This window comes from Blennius ocellaris (assembly GCF_963422515.1).
Source record: "Blennius ocellaris genome assembly, chromosome: 2".
Lineage (NCBI taxonomy): Eukaryota > Metazoa > Chordata > Actinopteri > Blenniiformes > Blenniidae > Blennius > Blennius ocellaris.
Window position 1 is genome coordinate 28,521,851 of NC_137651.1, and position 20,575 is coordinate 28,542,425.

Consider the following 20,575-nt stretch of genomic DNA (forward strand, 5'->3'; position numbering starts at 1 on the left):
TCTGTGAAAGGAAGGCAAAGTTCACAGAGAAAATCCATGTAGGCAGAGAGAGAACAAACAAACCACTGTACACTGCAAAAAATAGTAGCCTATAAATAAGATATAAACATTATATATGAAATTGTGAAATTATCTGTCCATGGAGCAAGTACATTTTACTTAAGTAATCGTGAACTAAGATTTTAAAAGCTAGATTTAAGATGTAGGAAAATCAAATACTAGAAACAAGTAAATAGCTTTCAATAAAAGCTCAATTATGCATCATGACTAAAAATACGATTTTAAATGTTGGCAAATGTCGATTAATTTGCAGTGCAGAAAGGCTCCGTCAGCCAGCGGGTTAAAACAAGGAACAGTCCAACAGTGCTAACTCCTGCCCCCCCATAGATTCGCTCTAAAATATAATAAAATAAGGGTGATAAACTTAAAACTTAATCAGCAGCAAGGTTTTTGCTCTGCCACTTGTACTGAACTTTAACCACCTCTGCTCCATTCTCCACGTTTCAACAGTTCATTTGGACAAGCCCCCCAAAACAAACTGAAATTATGGCCTAAACTGTTCAGATAACACTTACATTTAAAAGTGGTTGAGTGGTCCTGCAAGATCAGCATAGATGTCCATCACTGAGCAGTTAGTTTTCTGGGTAGACGTCGTCACTCAAACCCGGCTCGTGTCATTTCACAGATCTAAAGCAACCCATCAGTCTGAGCACAGGATGGGCGATAACTCAGTAGTTTGTACATTCTCTGATGTTCACGCAGCAATCAAAAAATGCATCCGGCAGATCTGTAAAGTGTAGAACTGCAAGCCTTACTAGGCTACATGGTGGAAGCAAAGTGAAAATATATGAGGGGAGAGAAACTGTACAGCAGGAGCTAATGAAGGGAAGCCAAAAGAAGCATCTTGTCTGCTGCTCTCTGGGAGAGAAACTGCAGGGATGGTGATGCGAGGCTCTAAAATACAGTGACAAGTGATATAAAACAAGGTATGAAGTCAGTGAGAAAAGCAATTAGTGCCTGCTAATTGCTCTCATTAGATGAGATGGGGCCCATTTTGGCAGAATCCATGATGGACAGACGGAATTCACACACATAAATGTGGACGGGGTGGATGTGCGGTATAAACGCGGTGCTGCACACAGCGGTAGCTCTCAGTCTGATAGCAATGAGCCCGATAAGACTGGACCTTATCAAAAGTTCACTACATCATCTTTCTTCTGATAAAATAGAAATGGTAGAAATGACTGTAAAGGGAATGAAAGATTGATACAGGGATACAGGAAGTTTGAAGTCGAGATGAAAAACACGATAGCCTTGTAAGCAAACGTACACAAGAATGGCGAGTTTGATAGAAAACCTATTTTCCAACACTGTGTTCAACAGGAAGCTCCCATATGTGTATTCTAAATGTGTCTTGGCAGGGTAATATAAAGCGCATGCAATCGTAAAGACCACACTAATGTATCAAAACTGATGTAATCCAAGTTTCCTGCATGAAATCAAATATCCGCTCAGCCTGAAAAGTTTATGGAAGCTCCCGGCCCGTCGTTCTTCATCTCCTCCATCTCGTAATCAGGTTGCTATTGACTAAACACATATGAAAGAAATCCACTCTGGTTGGTTAATGATAGCAGCCATTTTCTTTGAGAAACCACTTAGCAGACAGTGCTGCTATGGAAAAAAAAATAGGCCAACTGAAGGTGACATGAGACTGTAGATCAACAATGGGAGTGTTTATAAAAAGAAAAAAAGATGTGATTTTGCATGTTCAGTTACACGTGGATACATTTTTTTTTTTTTTTTTACAAAATTGTACAGAGCACTGAGCAGTCCTTTGTGTAGCATAAAAGACACTTTGGTCCCATTAATGTTTCTTCGATCTCACAACTGGATTTAGAGCAAACCTTTTGGGTGTCGGCGTCAGCGAGAGCCGGTGCGCAACAGCGCATATGCAGACTGAAACGGGATGTAATTAACAAGAATAATATATCTTCCCTCTTCCGCAATGTGAGCAAGGGAACCTCTGATATCTGCTCTGTCCAAAAGCAGCGTAATCGTGTCTCATTTCCAGCTGAAGCCTCGATCCAGTCCAAGGAGGGGAATTACATTATATATCTCTTCTAATGAGCGCCGAGTGGCTTTGCTGGTTAAACTTTGTGCGCTGACCGCTCGGCTTCGACACCTGCAACCTTTATGACTAAATGGGTCTGTTTTTATCCATTCTTCCCTCCAATTTAATGTGTCTGCAGCCATTAAACATGTGGAACCTTTAAAATAAAGACAACAGCTTTCATAGTGTTTCAACACTCAGGGGCAACATCAACAATTTGAATATGAATGAATTTTTATGTAGAGAAATACATTTCAATGCTATCGTACTTAATTTACAATATCCTAAGCTTTTGGCTTTCTAACTCATGTAAAATACAGCATCTCAAAACAATATAATAACGATGATGTTTTTTTTTAACCAAATGCTATAAATATTAGGTCAAATGAGAAGAAGAAAAAACTCTGAGTGTAGAAATAACTAGCACCACAATTAACTCTTCAATGAGTTTTTTAGAGCTGAACATTTTTATATGCCCTGCCTTTTATTGACTGGCTTTTAGCTGTTTTCTAAAAAGTTCTCAATTTTACCCACTATTTAATAGCTTATTTTATTTGATGGCTTCAGGCATATACATATTAGTCTACCCATTAAATTTCTATTACACTGTACATTTGTGCGTATACGAGTGTTTTGCATGCAAATATGAATGTGCAATAATACCAATACCATCCATCTGCAAATATGTATGTTTGCAAGTCTTTAACCTTGTAATGTATATAGCAATTATCTGTGGATCACTTTGGTTAACATCTTATTGTCTGAAAGGTGCTTTTTAAATTAAGATTGATTCATATGAACCACTCATGAAATGGAAAACAGATTTAAATAAAGAAGCAGTAGCAATTGTTTGTGGTCATTCGGTGTGACATTTTGCCGCGTTTGATCGTTTTAATCCACATATCAAACATTGAATTAATCCAAAAACAAAAAAGTAAATGAATGAGGTATAGCAGAAAGCCTCTGCTTCTGAGCATGGTTCTGCAAAGGTTTCTTCCTGTTAAAGAGAAGTTTCCACTCCTTTCCACTGTTGTTTATGCTTGCTCATGTAGAATCGGTGGGTCTTTCTCTGCTAAAGTGCTATGAAATGACTGTATTATGTTTGGTGCTCCATAAATAAAGTTGAATCAAATTGAATGTGACGACATGGAATTACAATACATATCTGCAAACTTTTTATTTTCCATATCTGTTAAGGTTATCGAGGGCCAGTGTGTTAAAACTCAGCATTAACCTCCTGCTGTGAAAGGCCACTGGTCAGGTGAACTGTTGCATGTTGTGACGCTTAATATAATGTACCATAAATGTCTTCTGTGTAATGGAATTAAAACAAGAGATAGAAATTACAAATACATCTTCATTTGCATGTGATTTTATAAAAGCTGCACCTTACCTCTCAATAATGTCGGCAATGGCACAGGCGAACATCTGCAGGCCTTCTGGAAGCTGCAGAGCAACTGGGAGGGGGGGGGGGGGGGGGGGGGGGGGGGGGGTGGAAAAAGGCAAACAAAAATAAGAAGTTGCAAGCATATGTTAAGAGTGATGGCAACATGTTATTTAATAAATCCTCACAGCACAGCTATACATAGCTGCTGCCACTGGTTCAGAGAGCTCCCCTGACAGCAACAGTGACATTTCAGGGCAATTTTTCCCTCTTCCACAGTTCTGCTGCTGGTTTATTTCAGCGGGTGACGGGCTGTTGGAAATGCAGTCCAAACCAATCGCCACAGATCTGCTTCTGCAGCTGCTGGCCGGCAGTTTCACCGCTTCAGCTCCCTTTCTCACTCAAAAAGATCAGTTTTAATGTGGACAAATTGGTGGAACTGAAATCAAGCAACCAGTTCGGCTGCACTGGGGCCGCTGGTGCGCTGACTACAGGAGACCCACCAATTTACTGAAATGCAACACCACCTCCTGAGATGAACCAATGGAAAAAAAATAAGAAACACCTGGCTCAAGGCAGGATTCAGGAAGTGGTCTGTGCCTCATTTCACAAGCCCAGTGCATTTTCTAATTAAAGAAGCAAACGAGGAAGCAGGAGAGTGCCTATCAGCACCAGTGCACTCCGCCTACAATCAGTGAAATTAACCTACTTGCTTTATGCATATTAATTCTGAGAGCAATGACTTGCTCCAGCTGTAAACAGGTGGATCAACATGGCATGGAAGACTGTGATGGACAGAGAGACAGGAGAATTAGCTGGGAGGCTCCAGTCCACCGCAACCCTGAGACAAACAAAGAGGTAAAACAGACGGACGCAATAAATATCCTGTAAAGATTTCCTATAATGTGAATCTTGTGTATTTTTTTTCTTCCAACATTCTTTGTGGCTTACTACATCTAGAAGCCAGGAATATTCCAGTATACGTTAATCCTGCCAGCTCACCATGAAATAAACATAATGACATCTTTGTACCAAAGACTAAGATATTGATGGTGTCAAAATGGACTCTCTAAGGAATACAGGAGGAATCAGAGCATGTAGGACGTGAAGGAAGAGCCCAGTGTGACAAACAGTACATTAGTAGAACAAGCAAATATTGTGCACAGGGATAGCGTATCCCTTTTTGATTTTGATTTTTCAATATGGCTTTTTTTACCCCACTTAAAAGTGCAATTTTAAAAATGTTTAATGAAAACTCAACCATTTTTTTTAATTCAAGACATGTTCATTGATAATTGTATTACTGGTAGTTTCCTTGCCAGACTTGTGGAAAAATTACCATATTAATATCCCCAGAGCCACATGTACAAGTTGAACTTCTTCTATCCGTATAATGTTCACTCCACCACTCAAAAAGACAGCCCACACTTTCATAATACAACTGGCATTACTCACATTTCCCTTGCTGCCAATGACAATTTGCTGGATAACTGATCTATTTGATCAATTCTAGAACAAATAAAAGGACATCTTGTAAGTGGGTTTGGGTTTGTACAGCACAAGTGGTTTGGGGAGGTTTCACGCTGAACCAAACCGGGTTCCAATCAAGTGAAGGGAAACATTGCTTTCCATCTTCCCTCTTGTGTAAAAGACGGGGACATGAATGAATATCTGCATCCAATCAGAGCCTCATTCTCTCATCAGCCTGGTAATATTGCGTCTATTTCAGTCCCCTGAAGAAAACCAACAAAAGCTCGCCCGTCTCTGTGTCTTGCCAGGTCAGAACCATCTTTGAAGGATTGTCAATGTTATCCACTTGCTCCTTGTGGCTTGTTATTGAGCTGCGCCCACCTCTGCATCCGCTGTTCATAAAGCTGCCGCTAACCCAGGAAAGTCCTTCCAGGCTGTCTGAACCTGCTCCCGATGCGGAGTGAACTTGCTCACACTGATGCTGCGTCCACTTTCGGGGTTTAAGACTAGCTTGTCGTTGAGTCCATTTGAAAACAGCTTAATTTGCTCTTCCAGAAAAAAGTTTTAGACAATCAAAACAGAAGAAACAAGCACACGATGACAATTATGACATGGTGATGGGTGATTAAAAAGAGCAACTGGTATTAGAAGAACAACAATGATCATTTATTTCTGTAGCAATTTTCAGACCAGTTGTTGCTTTACAGTGCAAATAAATGCTTCGCTTATAGATACAAACAAATCCATGTTTGGATGTGAAATGCCCATGTGATTGTTTCTCTCTGTGTTTGCTTTGTGATGGACTTGCAACCTGCCATCTTCTTCTTCTGTGGTAGCAATATTAAGGGAAATGTATTTATAGAGCACCATTCATACACCAAAGCAATTCACAGTGCTTTACAAAGAAACACATTAAAGCAATGCATAAAAGAAGAATGGATCGGTGGACGAATGATGGGATTGTGTTTGGTTGGTGATGTTGCTTCTTGGGGAAATGGTTCAAATCTGCCAGATGTGTTGAGTTTGCATGCTTTTGCTCAACATTTGTGGGTACTATTTGGGAACACTCGCTTCTTTCCACGATCCAAAGACATGATTGTAAGGTTGAACTGTGACTCTGAACTGGCGGATGGAACAAATCCGACTTCAGCTGTTATTATGACTCTGTGTGGTCACCCTGCCGTCAACAGGTGACCTTTCCAGGGTGTACCCTGCATTTCTTCACATATTAGCCTCACCTCTAGTGACTCCAATTGGAGATGGATGAAAGCAGGATTGAAACATAAAGGGTTTTCTTAAAACAAACTGAATCAGGCCAACTGGACTTGCTCATATGTCTTTAGAAAGCATTTTGACCCTGATCCAAGTGGCCTCATTGGTTCATGATGTTCCCTCAACCCTGAAGCCTGTCATCGTTTCATCGTCCAAGTCCATTTGACCCAATTCAATTTTCTTTAACATGCCAACTACATGGAGAAATGAGAATATGCATGGACATGAAGTTTTGTGAAGTTGAAAATTGGTTGAAAAGATTGAAACTTTAATTTTAGATTTTGTGAATCATGGAAAGTCGCATTACACAAGGAGAGGTCACAACTCTTTTTTTTCTTATTTTTTTGTGTTGATTTAGTCCCCTACGTTCAGTGGTTTACCCATTTACTATTACTACTTTTTTCTTTCTCTTTATAACTGTTCATAGCCTTTAAATTTGCAAACATGCAAAGCGCCAGCTTTGTGGTCCAAGTGAGCGACTACCTGGGGACAACGGCTTTGCTCCATTCAACCATGACATTTTCTCTCAGTCAAAGTCTGTCACACCTTACTTCAATAAATCCATCATTGTCTCTGAGGACACATGAGGACTTGGAAGACACCGAGTTCACCACACAAACCTTTTCACATGACTAGGCCTGAAACAATTTGAAGACTTCGGTCAGGACAGCATTAAACAATAAAAGGCTGGGACGGACAAAAGGCCAAGGAGGCTGACGAAGGACGGCCATGAGATGGAGCAAAAGATGGAGCAGTGCTGAAAGGAGGAGCGAGAGCACTTCTTATTGATGAAAGGTTAAAGGATCACCGGGCGCTCATGCAGACAGTGAGAGACAGGTCATTACCTGGAAAAGGGCAAGTTTATTAACAAAGAAAGGTTTCACGGCACACTTCTGCCTCGACTGACAGAAGCAAAAAGCTTTCTCTATCTGCAGCTCCCAGTGAAAGGTGAGTCAGACGCTGGAGGCAGCCCTGGCTGTGGAAATGCATGTTTGAAATTGCACAGAAGCACAGGGCGCTGCTTCTGCCTTTGAAAGTGCATCTCTGCACAAACAAACAGACCACACTGAATGTTTTGAATGGATTAACTTCAGTCACTGTATTTATACACAAATCCCCCCATGAAATATATATTTATATATATAAACATTTCCCTGCTTATGAATTCACATCTCTTAATGCAACACACCGTTGCTCAATCTTCTAAACATGCCGTGAAGAAAACTTTGGTTTACTCCTGAACTGAAAATCATTTGACTGTTGTATGACTAATGGCTGCAGAGATTCATAGACATCAGCATGTGGCTTTATGTTAATACAGACCGGAGGAGAACTAGCAGAGTGTTTCAAATACACATTTACTGGTGAACAATCAAAGCCAAAGGATTCCTCCATTTTCTCTAAAGGAAGGTCATGGCAAGAAAGGTGAGAATAAGGTGAGAGAGTGAGGTTTTAGTTGAAATTTGCATGTGTGAAAGCATAACATTTCAATGAGCTGTGAGATCAATGAATGGTTTTAAACTTTGAAATGTGTAGTATCAAAAATTGGAAGATGTTTAAGTAACAAGGACAAAACCAATTGTTGAGGCTGGACAGGTAGGCCTACTGAAAGTGAACCTCAACTTATGGTCATTTATGAGACCGTCTATATTATACAGATTTTCAACACTTCTATATGGTCTCGTTGGTCCAAAAACACTGTATCAAAAGTTTATTGCTTTTACTTTGATTTTCTTCCATTTGAATATTGGATCATAGGAGTTCCATTCAGAATCTGCTATGGCTCCGCCCACACATGCCCATCTTGGGAAGAGGAGGAAGTACTTCCTCTTGTGGCACCATGTGCCAATGCAGAGCTGCTTGATTGTGGGAGGAGTCAAAGGGAGGAGCCTACCTTGATTATGATTGGCTAAACCCCCAGTTACCCGACATAAGGTTTGATTTCTGATTGGCTGGTTGGAGCGACACACTTCTTAAAAAACTGAAACAAGCCAAGGAGAGAGAGTGAGGACACACTTTATTCACATCTGGGGCATCGTTCCAGGTATGAGGCTGATTATTACTGTTCGAAACCCATTAGAAAGTGAATTTTACATAATATGACCCCTTTAAAAGAGTAAAGCGGATATTTTTCTGCAGACTTATGACTATACACTAACATTATTGACAAGATTAACTTTCCTTTTTGGAACAATTGTCCATTCATCCCTAACATTCCCAGTCTACTCCCACAAGCAAAACTCTCTCAACAATCTAAAAGACTTTTCTTGCATGGAATGCCTGTTTCAAAAAGCTCCTTCATTTTGTAGTGGTATTGAAATGTGGCCTTTGTGACTCGGGTTAGGGTTAGTGTTAGAGTATTATTCCATTTAGTTACCATATTCATGCTTAATCTCAGTCTTATTTCTTCTGTCTTTATTTAGCAGCGTCACTCAGGCGCTGTTGTTTAAGTTTGACTAACCATGTGTTCTGAGCTTTGGTAGAAGCACTCTGTGCAAGACTGATAAAACAGGAACATTGTGTCTTCCCCGTAGCCACCACCTCGGTGGTGATCCACGCGTAGAGGATGCCCTGAGATTGTGCTTACTCTTGATAACTGTCAAGCGCAACAACTTGTCTATTTCTATGATGCATATCCTGTAAACCCTCCCATTTGTTAATCGAAATAAAAAGCACAGGAGAACGGCAGAAGCTCAGAGCGGGTCAGGAACGGTGACGAGAGCACTTCCTGCTCGTTCTCCTCATGAGTAAAAGAAACTTACCCTTGTTGTCTTGTTCTTTCTTGCAGATTTAATAAATGTCTATAGCCTAAACCTGACAGTTAGCCAGGCGGTTGCTGGCTCCTTCCTTCATATATTTCCCAGTGTTTGTGGTATAGCTTTCATTGCAGGTTCAATGTTTAGAATCCTTTTCTCACTGTATGAGCAGGAACCCTTTTTTTCTGAAGGCCTTAGGAGAGCTCTTGAGATGTGAACTTTCTTGTAATTTTCCCACACCCCCCCTAACATGAAAGTAACTGCAGATATTAAAAGGTATTAAAAAAAAAAAAAGAACTAAATGCTCCATATGGTGCTTATTGTCTTGAAGCTCAAGGTAACATCTAAGGGAAAGTGTCAACTGTGCTAATCTTTTGATTATCTCTGCTTTAGTTGAGAGAAGACCTTGAAAAACAGAACTCCTCCCTAGAAAGTACTACATTACCCCAGAGAATGGCATTCTCAGACTCAAGGTCCCTCAAGAGACTCAAGGCCGTGCTGCATTTTTTTGGCTCTATCTTTGTTATCTCTCGTCTCAAAGTTTCTGCAAGATAGGATTAAGATGGCATGTACAAAGTCGAACAGCTGTTGAAAGTCAGAAGTGAAATTAACTGTGCTTCAAAAACCATTACCTTCAAATTTAACTATTCTCAAGTCAAAACATTGCAACCTGAAGACACACAGCAGTAGCTGAACAGCTGATTCCGCACATACATAGGATGGGTTGAATGTCGACACGGCCTTCAAATATTCAAAGAATACGCAGATATACAGTACAGGAGCAGCTCAGGGGTTTGTGTAGACAACTCCAACATGGGAGGGATCAAATATTAATTAGTGCCACTTTTCATTCACTGTTTAATGAATTTGATTCATCACACGATAATGTAGACGTAAAAAAAACTAAGGGAGAAAAACATGAATTTTTATAAACAGATCCTTTGTCTGACTCAAGTGCTATTACAATAATGAATCAAAATATACCCAGTAGTGTGTCCTACATGAACGTTTTTAAATGACTCTCTTAGAGCAGAATGACGAGCGTGGAATTAAATGTTTTACGATAAGTGAATGGTTAGACGTTATTGTGTATTGAGAGCGTTTTTCATAATAACTGTAATGAGTCTGTATTGCACTATTATGTTGTTCTATTAGCATGAAAAGCTTTTTTGCACAAGATGTTACTACAGGATTTCCATTTCTCCAAAATATCAATATCTGCCTGAAAATGCAATATAACTTGTTATATTTTGATTGTCAAGTTGCAAAGGAAATAGAATTTTTTTATTTTTTTATTTTTTATTTATTTATTTATTTATTTTTTAATGGAAAGATCCAAGAATGAGCAATTCAAGGAAAATTTAGAAAAATAAGTCCAGCGACTCATCCTTGGGTTGTTTTTTTGGTAAATGATAAATTAAAGTGATGGACTGCAATTTGCTTTTTAAGTTTTGTATGTGTTATTGATCCTCTTGGGGAAGTAATTTCTCTGCATTTAATCCATCTTATATATGGGAGCAGTGGACTGCTGCAGGTCAAAGGTCACACTCACAAACCCACAGTGGTGACCTCTCATAAAGTTTTTTTAAGGAAATATTAATAAACCAATGTGGCATTTTAACTAATCTAACTTTAAAAGACGGCCAAATGTGTTCAAACATCAGTCTGTAAACCTGAGGGTCAAGTATTTCAATAAGTGCCCTTTAAAGAGTAAAACACTTTGCTTCCATCTCGTCTCAAAAAACCCAGAAACAAGAAAGAAAATTGAAATGGTACTGTTCTTAGGTCTTTTTTTTTTTCTTCTTCAGACTAAAATGTGAGACCTGACTGAGCAAATTATCTCTCAATTTCATTTTGTCGTCTTTGATTTTTATTTTAACAAAACATGTGATGTACTTTTTTGTATGCATCAGTGTGTTGTTATGTAAAACTTGTATAAATAAAATGTAAAACAAAACAAAAAAACATGTGATGTAACCAGGACAGCAAGTAGCCAACAACAAACATTGCTGGAGGATAATACTGCATGGGAAATGCTCAAGTGATGATATCAAAACAACACAGAATTAGACTGAGATGACAAAATTCAGGCAAAGCAACAAATAAGCTTTGACTATTTATAAAATCAGAGAGGAGATGCTGGGCACAGAATAAATAAAATTCCACTGTATGCTTCTGAGCGCTCACTTTCAAAAGAACTGTACGGGACTCAGGAGAAGTTCAAAGGCTGGCAAAGAAACAGATGGGCACAAAGAGGAACGGAGACAGACGGGATGATAAGGTGAGTTCTGCACTCGAGTTCAGAGAAAAGGGAGAACGAGACGGAGAGGACGCGCTCTGATTAAAAAGCAAAACAAAAAGTGTCGCACAACAAACAAAAAGGCAAAGCCAGCAGGCTGCAGTAAACGTGCATGCTCTCCACCAGGGACCACTAAAAAATATATATGATTCAATCCTCTGGCATGCCATCTGCATATTCCAGCCGAGGCAGGAAGGGACCGGAAAATATGACATATCTTACATTTCTATGATACCACCCCCCCCCCCCCCCCCCCCGTCCAGAGGCTATCACTAAAGCATTAACCTCTGACCCGTCTCACAGGAGAAAGCTAACATCAGGAAAAGTCAAAATATACAAGCAGTGAAGCATGAGAGCACGAAGTGAAGCACACAGGGCATTAGGAGAATAGAATACTGAAACATCTGACTCACAATCTGGTGCTGGATTTTTTATTTAATGCTCACCCCCCCCCCCCCCCCCCCCCATGTAGAAATTGGTGCTCAATTTATATTCTTTCTCTGATTGTATTATTCTGTTTGACTGGACTGGCTTTATAGTAAAATTGTGTTTACATGGCCTCCATCCTAAAATTAAACTAATGACAAATTCTGCGAGATGTGACAGTCTGTCAGACTGGTAAATGATTCTGAGCTCAAGTTGAGCTGCTCTCAAAATGATTCTGAGAGAGAGTTTTGGAAATGCCTATTAATTTTTAAAAAAACAACTGCATGCAGATGTTTAGCAAAGGTTTGTCCACTGTGGTGTGAGCGCAGCCCTCCAAAGCCATCAATTACACAGAAGGGAAAATCCTTGGGGGAACTGACACCCCACTAAAGATCAAGGAAGGCCGACAAACATCGCCTTTACAAATTACAGCAAAATATAGTGGGAAAGAAGCGCTGGTGAAAAACATCTTGACTCCTTAGTGTCCATGCTGAACGGCAGGTAACAACAAAAATGCAGTACAAGGTTGCACAAATTAACCATGTTTGTCAATTTCTATCAGCCGTTGATATATGTAAAATAAGCAGAATGATAAAAATACATAAAGGTCCCATATTAAAAAATTTTTTTTCAACATTTCACAAAGGTGTCAGACATCCAACAACATCATATCCAAAGTGTATTTCCCCAAATCCGGCCTTGGTCCTGAATTTCTTCCAGTCTAAGAATCCCTGTGGTGAGCTCTACTGAGAGGTTGTTTCTGTGCGTCTGTCCACGCCTACTCCAGGCCCGTCTCAGGGAGAAAATCGATGTTGCCAGATTGGGCAGGTTTCTGCCTAATTGGGCTTCTTGGGAAGCCAGTTTGTGTTACCTTTTTTTTTTTTTGTGCTTATAATGTGTTCTTTATTTCACATATAAACGTTTTATGGTTTTAACGTTAGTTTCTACAGAGGTAGAGAGTTGGTGCAGGTCAACAACTCTATAACGGTCAGTACAAGTAGGTCAAAGGCAGACGCACACACGGATGGCATCGTGAGTGAAAGCTTTTTACAAACTGTTTCCTTCACATGACGCCTAATGCTCCTCAAACTTCGAAAGTAATTGTTAATGCAGTCACACAGGGCTGTACAGTTGGACTCCACTGTTTCATAGCATTTCAGCTGAGTTGTATCAGATGCTGACATTAATAGGCTTGAAATTAGTATTTGTGAATCGGGATGATGAAGGTTCGGGTGGTGCAGCACAATGGCTGCCGTTCCTGTTACTTGATTTGATTGTAAATTGAAAAGCATTCCCCTTGTTTAAATACAGGCTGTGCAAAAGACAGATGCAGATCCTTTACCTCAGAGTAACTTCATCCAGCCTCTGATCCAATTCAGCTGCAGTAAGTTAATCCAGCAGCCAGCGGTGCCATTAAAAAACCTCCCAGCACAGACAGTTCAGATGTCTGTGCATCCGAGACTGAACATCTCCATATTTCGGCTGGCCGTGAGCACGGCAACATTATGGCCGGATCCGTTTTTACTTGGTGTCTGTGTCGTGCCAGAGCTCCAGCTTTCTTGAGAGATGTCGACCCAAACTGCGACTCACCTTGGCTGTAAAGTGCCTTCTGCACCTGCTCTGCTGTCATTACAAATCTGGCAACCTTCCCACGGCAACTGCAGCAGCTGTGTCTGAGCCTATCATCCTGTGCAAAATAAATGAAGTGTATTAGGAAAGAATAGCACTCACCTCTTCTGGCGTTTGCCTGTCTCACTCTCCAAACTGTCTTTTGGATCTCAAAGTTGTAATTTGCCGGCAAGGCTTTGATTGCCTCCTGTAACTCGGGGTCTTGGAGGATTTCATCTGGGATTTGATTGGCAACCCGCCGCGGTCCTCGGGCTGGAGGGAGAGTTCAATTATTGAGCTGTTAGCAACATGGCGAACACATCCCAAAGCATACATGAAGTAGCCAACTCCTCAGATAAAACACACAAGATTAATTTATGCAAATGCAGAATTTATGAATAAAGCACATAGAGAACGAGCATCAGAGAGCACCATTCACTACGTTTTCAAATTAGTGTTATACAAGTCATCAGGCTGAAACGCTAGCTGCATGCTAAGAAATAATTCTCTCTTTTTTGAGTTGAGTTGTGAAGGCAGCAGTAGAAACCTAGAGGTCATGACTGTGTCTCCCTGACCAAAGCCCTCAGCCCACGACAGGTCCGGCTGCATCAGGAAAGATATCCGATATAAAAATTGCCCGATCGCATGGTGCACTGTTGTGACCCTTGAAGGGAGCAGCAGAGACGCACTTGTTTCAGTTCGTTGTTAAACCCCTCCTTCACATACAGCCAGGATTTCAATAAAACCATGATGTTTAATGTAATGCAGGGATTCTCAGTCTTGACCCCGAAGGCCCTCACATGCTTTATGCATTTCACGGGTGGCATGCCGCAAACTACGACATGGATGTGATGAATGTGGAAGCAGCATCAAGATTGATATGTGAAGACTAAAGAATGTCAACCGTCACTGAACCGAGGTGGGAACTGCGACAGCATATGCAAATGAGCAAGAATAAAAGTTTCCCGTTTGTCAGTGGTTTCCAGCATGAAGGCCGGGACCTCGGTGGAGGTGGCAGCCGAGGTCACGGGTCGTAAAATGTGCATGTGTATGAATGGAACGCAGAATTGTTTGACTTCACTGCAATGCTTTGCTTAAAGCAGAGAATGAAGATGTTCATTTTTATTAGAGACAAAAAAAACACCAGTGCTGTGAAGAGGTGCATAACAAACCAACAATCAAGCAGCTTTGGCTCGATGGCAATCTTAAAATCTTACGCTCTGGTGTTGTGTGAGTGTCTTTCTCTGCATTTCTATTAATAGGGATGTGTAGGATGCAGCTGTAGTCACAGTGGAAGATGCAAGATCACCATCCCAATTACCTGGCAGTGTCACAAGATTGTCTTAGAAAGATTGCGATGACGCCACATACTCAGATGATAGGTTCATCATCATGATTCTTATGGACTGCCTTTCAGTTCTTCGCTCTCCTTTCTGGCTGTTGAATGTCAGTACATATAACTTTAAAACCCTAAACTTGCTCTCAGCCTTAAAATAAACACAGCTTTTGTTGCTGCTGCTGCAGCACTTACAGGTGCTGGTCATATTATTAGAATACCATGAAAAAGTTGATTTATTTCAGTAATTATATTCAGAACGTGAAACTTACACATTATATCAATTCATTACACACAGTTATATATTTGAAATGTTTATTTCTTTTAATTTGGATGATTAGTACTGACAATTACTGAAAATCACAAATTCAATATCTCAGAAAATTAGAATATTCGTTACGACTAATACAAAAAATGATTTTTTAGAAATGTGGGCCAACTGAAAAGTATGAACATGGAAAGTTTCAGCATGCACGGCAATCAATACTTCGTTGCAGCTGCTTTTGCCTGAATTGCTGCAGCAATGCGGCGTGGCATGGAGTCCATCAGTCTGTTGCACTCCTCAGGTGTTATGAGAGCCCAGGTTGCTTTGATAGAGGCCTTCAACTCTTCAGCATTGTTTGGTCTGGCATCTCGCATCTTCCGCTTCACAATACCCCAGAGGTTTTCTATGGGGTGGAGGTCAGGTGAGTTTGCAGGCCAATCAAGAACAGGGATAGCATGGTCCTTAAACCAGGTACTGGTAGATTTGGCACTGTGTGCAGGTGCCAAGTCATGTTGGAAAATGAATTCTTCACCTCCATGCAGTTGGTCAGTGGCAGGAAGCATAAAGTGCTCTAAAACTTCCTGGTGGACTGCTGCATTGACCCTGGACCTCAGGAAACACAGTGGACCAACACCAGCAGATGACATGGCACCCCAGACCATTACTGACTGTGGACATTTGACACTGGACTTCAGGCAACGTGGATTCTGTGCCTCTCCTGTCTTCCTCCAGACTCTGGGACCTTGATTTCCAAAGGAGATATAAAATGTACTTTCATCTGAAAACACAACTTCGGACCACTCAGCAGCAGTCCAGTCCTTTTTGTCTCGAGCCCAGGCGAGACGCTTTTGACGCTGTCTCTTATTCAAGAGTGGCTTGACGCGAGGAACGCGACAGCTGAAGCCCAGATCTTGCATCCGTCGGTGCGTGGTGGTTCTTGAAGCACTGATTCCAGCTGCAGTCCACTCTTTGTGGATCTCCCCCACATTTTTGAATGGGTTTTGTTTGACAATCCTCTCCAGGGTGCGGTTATCCCTCTTGCTTGTACACTTTTTTCTACCACATCTTTTTCTTCCCTTCGCCTCTCTCTCAATGTGCTTGGACACAGAGCTCTGTGAACATCCAACCTCTTTGGCAATCACCTTTTGTGTCTTGCCCTCCTTCTTTAAAGTGTCAATGGTCATCTTTTGGACAGTTGTCCGGTCAGCAGTCTTCCCCATGATTGTGTGTCATACAGAATCAAACCCAGAGACCATTTAAAGGCTTTTCCAGGTGTTTTGAGTTAATTAGCTAACTAGAGTGTGGCACCAGGTGTCTTCAATATCTGACCTTTTCACCATATTCTAATTTTCTGAGATAATGAATTTAGGGTTTTCATTGGTTGTCAGCTATAATCATCCTTTTTTTGGCAAAAAAACACTTGAAATATATCAGTCTGTTTGGAATAAATATATACATTCTACACATTTGACTTTCTAAATGGAATTAATGAAATAAATCAACTTTTTCATGATATTCTAATAATATGACCAGCACCTGTATTTTTCCGGGTTATGTGGGGAGAGTGATGAATATTCTCACTTGTCAATTTCCATTGCTGTAATTTAACATTTTTCAGTACACCCTTCACAGTAAATGTGTTAAGATTTCAAGTGGCCGAACCCCCGGCACAGTCCACCTCCAAGGAACTGCAGGTCGCTCATCAGGCTGCTTCAAAGTACCTAATGATGATCAGTCCATTTGAGTGACGTGTTTTGGAGCACAGAGACAGTAAAATGATCAAATGCAATTTCACTCTCAAGGTCATGAATGACAAACGCTGAGCTGATAAAACCACGACAAAGAAAAAAACTTTAAACTTTCTTAATTTCCCCTAAGAATGTATTAAAACTGTTGCTTCGTTTACTTCTGGTTTTTCAAGTTTGCAAACCGATTGATGATGATGTCACAAAAAACTGCATCACTTTGACTCAAATCAATGATTCGATGTTGACTTTAATAAAGAAGGCAGACAAAATTATGTCATTTTCTCTGATTAGCCTGTAAATATGTAAATGTGAAACCTGTTCTACAACCAAAAAGATAGCAGTAGTTAAAATTTATGTCGCAGCTTTCTGGATAAATCTTTGCCAGCAGAAACTAATGATGATGTTTATCTTTTGGCAGTGGAAATGAGAAAAAGTTAACTTTAATATTTTAACAGCACCAAGTCATTTACATATTTTAATCATGGACTACTATATATATATATAGATATATATATATATATATAAATACCTAAAACTCAGAGAAACATCAGAGATGTGAAGCACAAGTGAAAGTCTGATGATTGTATCAGTATTAACGGCATCAAAGAGCCTGACAGCGGACAATTATTACCATATGTGACAATTTAAACCACAGCTGCTTCAGACACTGTAATTATACTGATTAATTTAGGCATTATACAGTGTGTAATTCTGGATTTAAAGGAAATGTTTTTTTTGTACATTCTCTCCATAAATGCTGGGATTTATGGCTGGTCGTTAGCATTAAATTACTGTAAGTAATAGATTACTGAAAGTAATAAATCTATAAAGCAACTTGTGAAAAATGTTGATTATTAGTGAAGTAAACTGTCATTTACTCATCAACAATATATAAAGTAATTGAATAATTAAAGTTAAATAAAAAATATTTTAATAAAATGTTTTAAATTTGAATAAATTGGTTAAATTGGGCCCGAGCACACATCCCGGTTCTGGCATCAATGTCGGTTCGTCTTGGAGTGATCGTGGGATCTTGACCAATCTCTTTCAACAATGCGGTCACCAGGTTTTTGTCTCAAGAAAAACGTGCCCGTCCCACACCCACCCCCCACCCCCACCACACTCCTCCGTTCGTCAGAAGAGAGTGAACAACGGAGGTTTCGGCCCAACAAATTTGCTCCACCTAAATAAACCGAGTCTCTGTGGGCTGACAATAAAGTATTTGCATCACTCTCATAAGTGTGCTAAAACAACAAGAATGCACAGCAATGAGTGTAATCTTACAATAATGGGAAAACAGCAAAGTTGTAAATAGATATCTTTTAGAATGATGAACTGGTGTGCAGTTAAGCACAAATATACCCAGGTGGGTTCCAATTAAATAGCAATGTATTTAAGAATTAAGGGATTCTTTAAAAAATCATCTAAAATCCAAGCACAGTATATTTCAGTTCTGGGCCATCTATCTTAGCACAGGATTTCATTTTTCAGACTGGACAGTGCAGGAGCATTCCCAAAGGGGGACTTTCCCCTTCAAGGGTTTCCCTAAACCATAAAATGCTGGTATGTTTTTATGGTCCGTCTTCATACCATAAAAACAGATTCTAGTAGAAGAAGGATTCCATGTTGTCAATTGTGACCTGAAGGTGACTGTTCAGCGACCCAAAGGTTGAAAATCTCACAAACATTTAGATGCATCTAGAAATGTGTCCAATCTTTTGAATCAAACTGCATTCCTGTAACTTTTACATTGTTCAGTGTGGTGTACTGTGAAAACCAGACTTCAACATTTGGCCAAGCTGATAAGAACATAGAAATATGGAACAAAAAGATATGCTTGTTTTATTGAATTGTAGAAACTACACTGTGTTGCGTTCACAGGGTTTTCTCAGTCAGGACAGTTTCCCTGCTGTTTCTTTAGGGACAGTAGTCGTAATGCACTCCGGTCACATTCTACATCACCACAGTTGTTGCAAGGAAAGGAAGGTGAACTTTGGCCACCTTTCAGACACGAGTCTAAAATTATGAATGCTACTTGCCAGAGGCAGGTGACTCACAAACATGCATTTACGATTATCTTGTATTTAAAAATGCGCATTCAACCTTAAATTCACATAGGAAGAAGAGCAGTAAGATGTTGGGGGTCGTGGGATCTCAGGAAGCCACAGTGAAGAAACTGTCAGCGGTGGGAATCGAACCAGCGTCTGAACACAAAGTTGTTCCTTAAGCTCTCGGTCAGCATGTGCTTTTCTTTTCTGAAAGTTCAAGCTATTTATCGAGCAACAGATTTTTATTTACTAACATCTGTAGTTCATTTTAGGACTAGCTTTACCTACTTTTGTTTGAGATCGAGTACAGATGATCATTAGAAAAATCCAAAAAATACTGGACATGTTTCTCCAAAAGCATCTCGTAAAAATCGACAAACAAACAAAACGCACACCGTTTCCCTTAGTGGAATGGAAGGTTTGTCGTGTTTATTTACCAGTTTATTCACCAGGATGAACATAACTCTGAATATTATAAACACGCTGCATTACTTTGTCGCTTAACCGGAAGCGATCAACGACACCTCGTCAACACAAGACAAATAAATCATTTTTAAAGTACATTGAGAACCTGTAGCGACACGTCTAAATCAAAAGACGTCGATATAAGAAGCCAATATTTACCTGTGGGCTTTTTAGAAGGTACGATCCGCACATCGGTCACGGGCGCCGCCATGTTGAAAGCAAGGGAAAACTAATCGACTGTTGAGCTGAGGCGAGAGACTCCGAGCGCCGATTTAATCGATGTGACAGAACGGGACAGGCGGGGCAGACAGAAGGAGGGTATTAACGGGGGGCTTCTTCTGTGAGTTCAGAGGCAATAAAAACCATACATAAATCAAGGATCAGGATAACAGCGTAAAAATTAAAACGAAACAAAACAATAACAAAACAAAACAAAACCACAAAATGAAAATTTTAAATAAAGCACTGATCCCCGGAGATTAAAAAAAAACCCCATCAGAAGCAAGTAAGCTTTTTTTAATGACATTATTTAGTAGATGCTAATGAAAATATAAATAATGAAAAATAAACATGTAGTTATGAATGTTTGTATACATAGTATAATGGGATATATAATTCACATTATGCATAATTATAATTACTGCACCAATTCCTTGTACGCTACAAAACAATCTGACTATTTAAAAAAGGTGTAAGCACTCCAGGCAAAGCGGCGGATTATTATCTCCAATAACGCATTGATCTGTTATCTATAAGTTATTGGGTGGATGGAGGCTGTTTGCTTTACAAATCGTTTTATTTTATTTTTGCACGAGAGCCGCCAGAAGATTTGAAAAATGTTGGATGAGTGTATGATTTTTTACATTTTTTATTCTAATTATTGAGAACCTGTGGTGTGAGAGCGCACGAGGCTGGTGCAGCAGGAAGAGCAGGGCAGTGTGTGAGAGATGGAGCAAGCTCACAAACTGACTTTCTTCCTCCTCCAGTGTGTATCATCGGGCTCTCATCCATAGGTGGAAGGCAGAGAGATCCTCACAGACAAGATCACAGAAAATCTAACAATTACGCGTGGAGAGGAGAGCTGAAAAGGGGGATTTTAAGGAAACCGACGCATCAAAGTCTACATTATTAAGAAGGATTTGAGGAGTCTGCGTGCGTAATCCGACATCAGAGGCGGAATGTGAATTCAAATAACTTATGGTAATTAGAGATTTTAACGAATATGATGCGATTTTAACGGCTGCGGAGCCCCGAGACAGGAATGGAAGATTGGACACTTTGGTTTTTTTTTAGTCTGGCTGTGCGCATCGTCCACAGAAGTGATCTGAAGCCCCACACGGGCTTTTAGGTCTGAGAGGAGTTGGACTGTCAGGGTTTGTGCCGGACAA

The 20,575-nt window shown here is 40.1% G+C and overlaps 1 protein-coding gene across 1 annotated transcript in view; it reads right to left on the reverse strand.

Annotated features, from left to right (window-relative positions):
* dph1 (diphthamide biosynthesis 1) overlaps positions 1 to 19,411 on the reverse strand; it is a 72,535-nt gene extending 53,124 nt beyond the window's left edge. The window contains exons 1-3 of the mRNA XM_080513124.1: positions 19,347 to 19,411; positions 13,449 to 13,598; positions 3,504 to 3,567 (exon numbers count right to left, since the gene is read on the reverse strand). Coding sequence (XP_080369250.1) covers positions 3,504 to 3,567; positions 13,449 to 13,598; positions 19,347 to 19,398 — 266 coding nt within the window. The 5' untranslated portion in view covers positions 19,399 to 19,411. The remainder of the gene's footprint in view (positions 1 to 3,503; positions 3,568 to 13,448; positions 13,599 to 19,346) is intronic.
* Between the last annotated feature and the right edge of the window lie 1,164 nt (positions 19,412 to 20,575).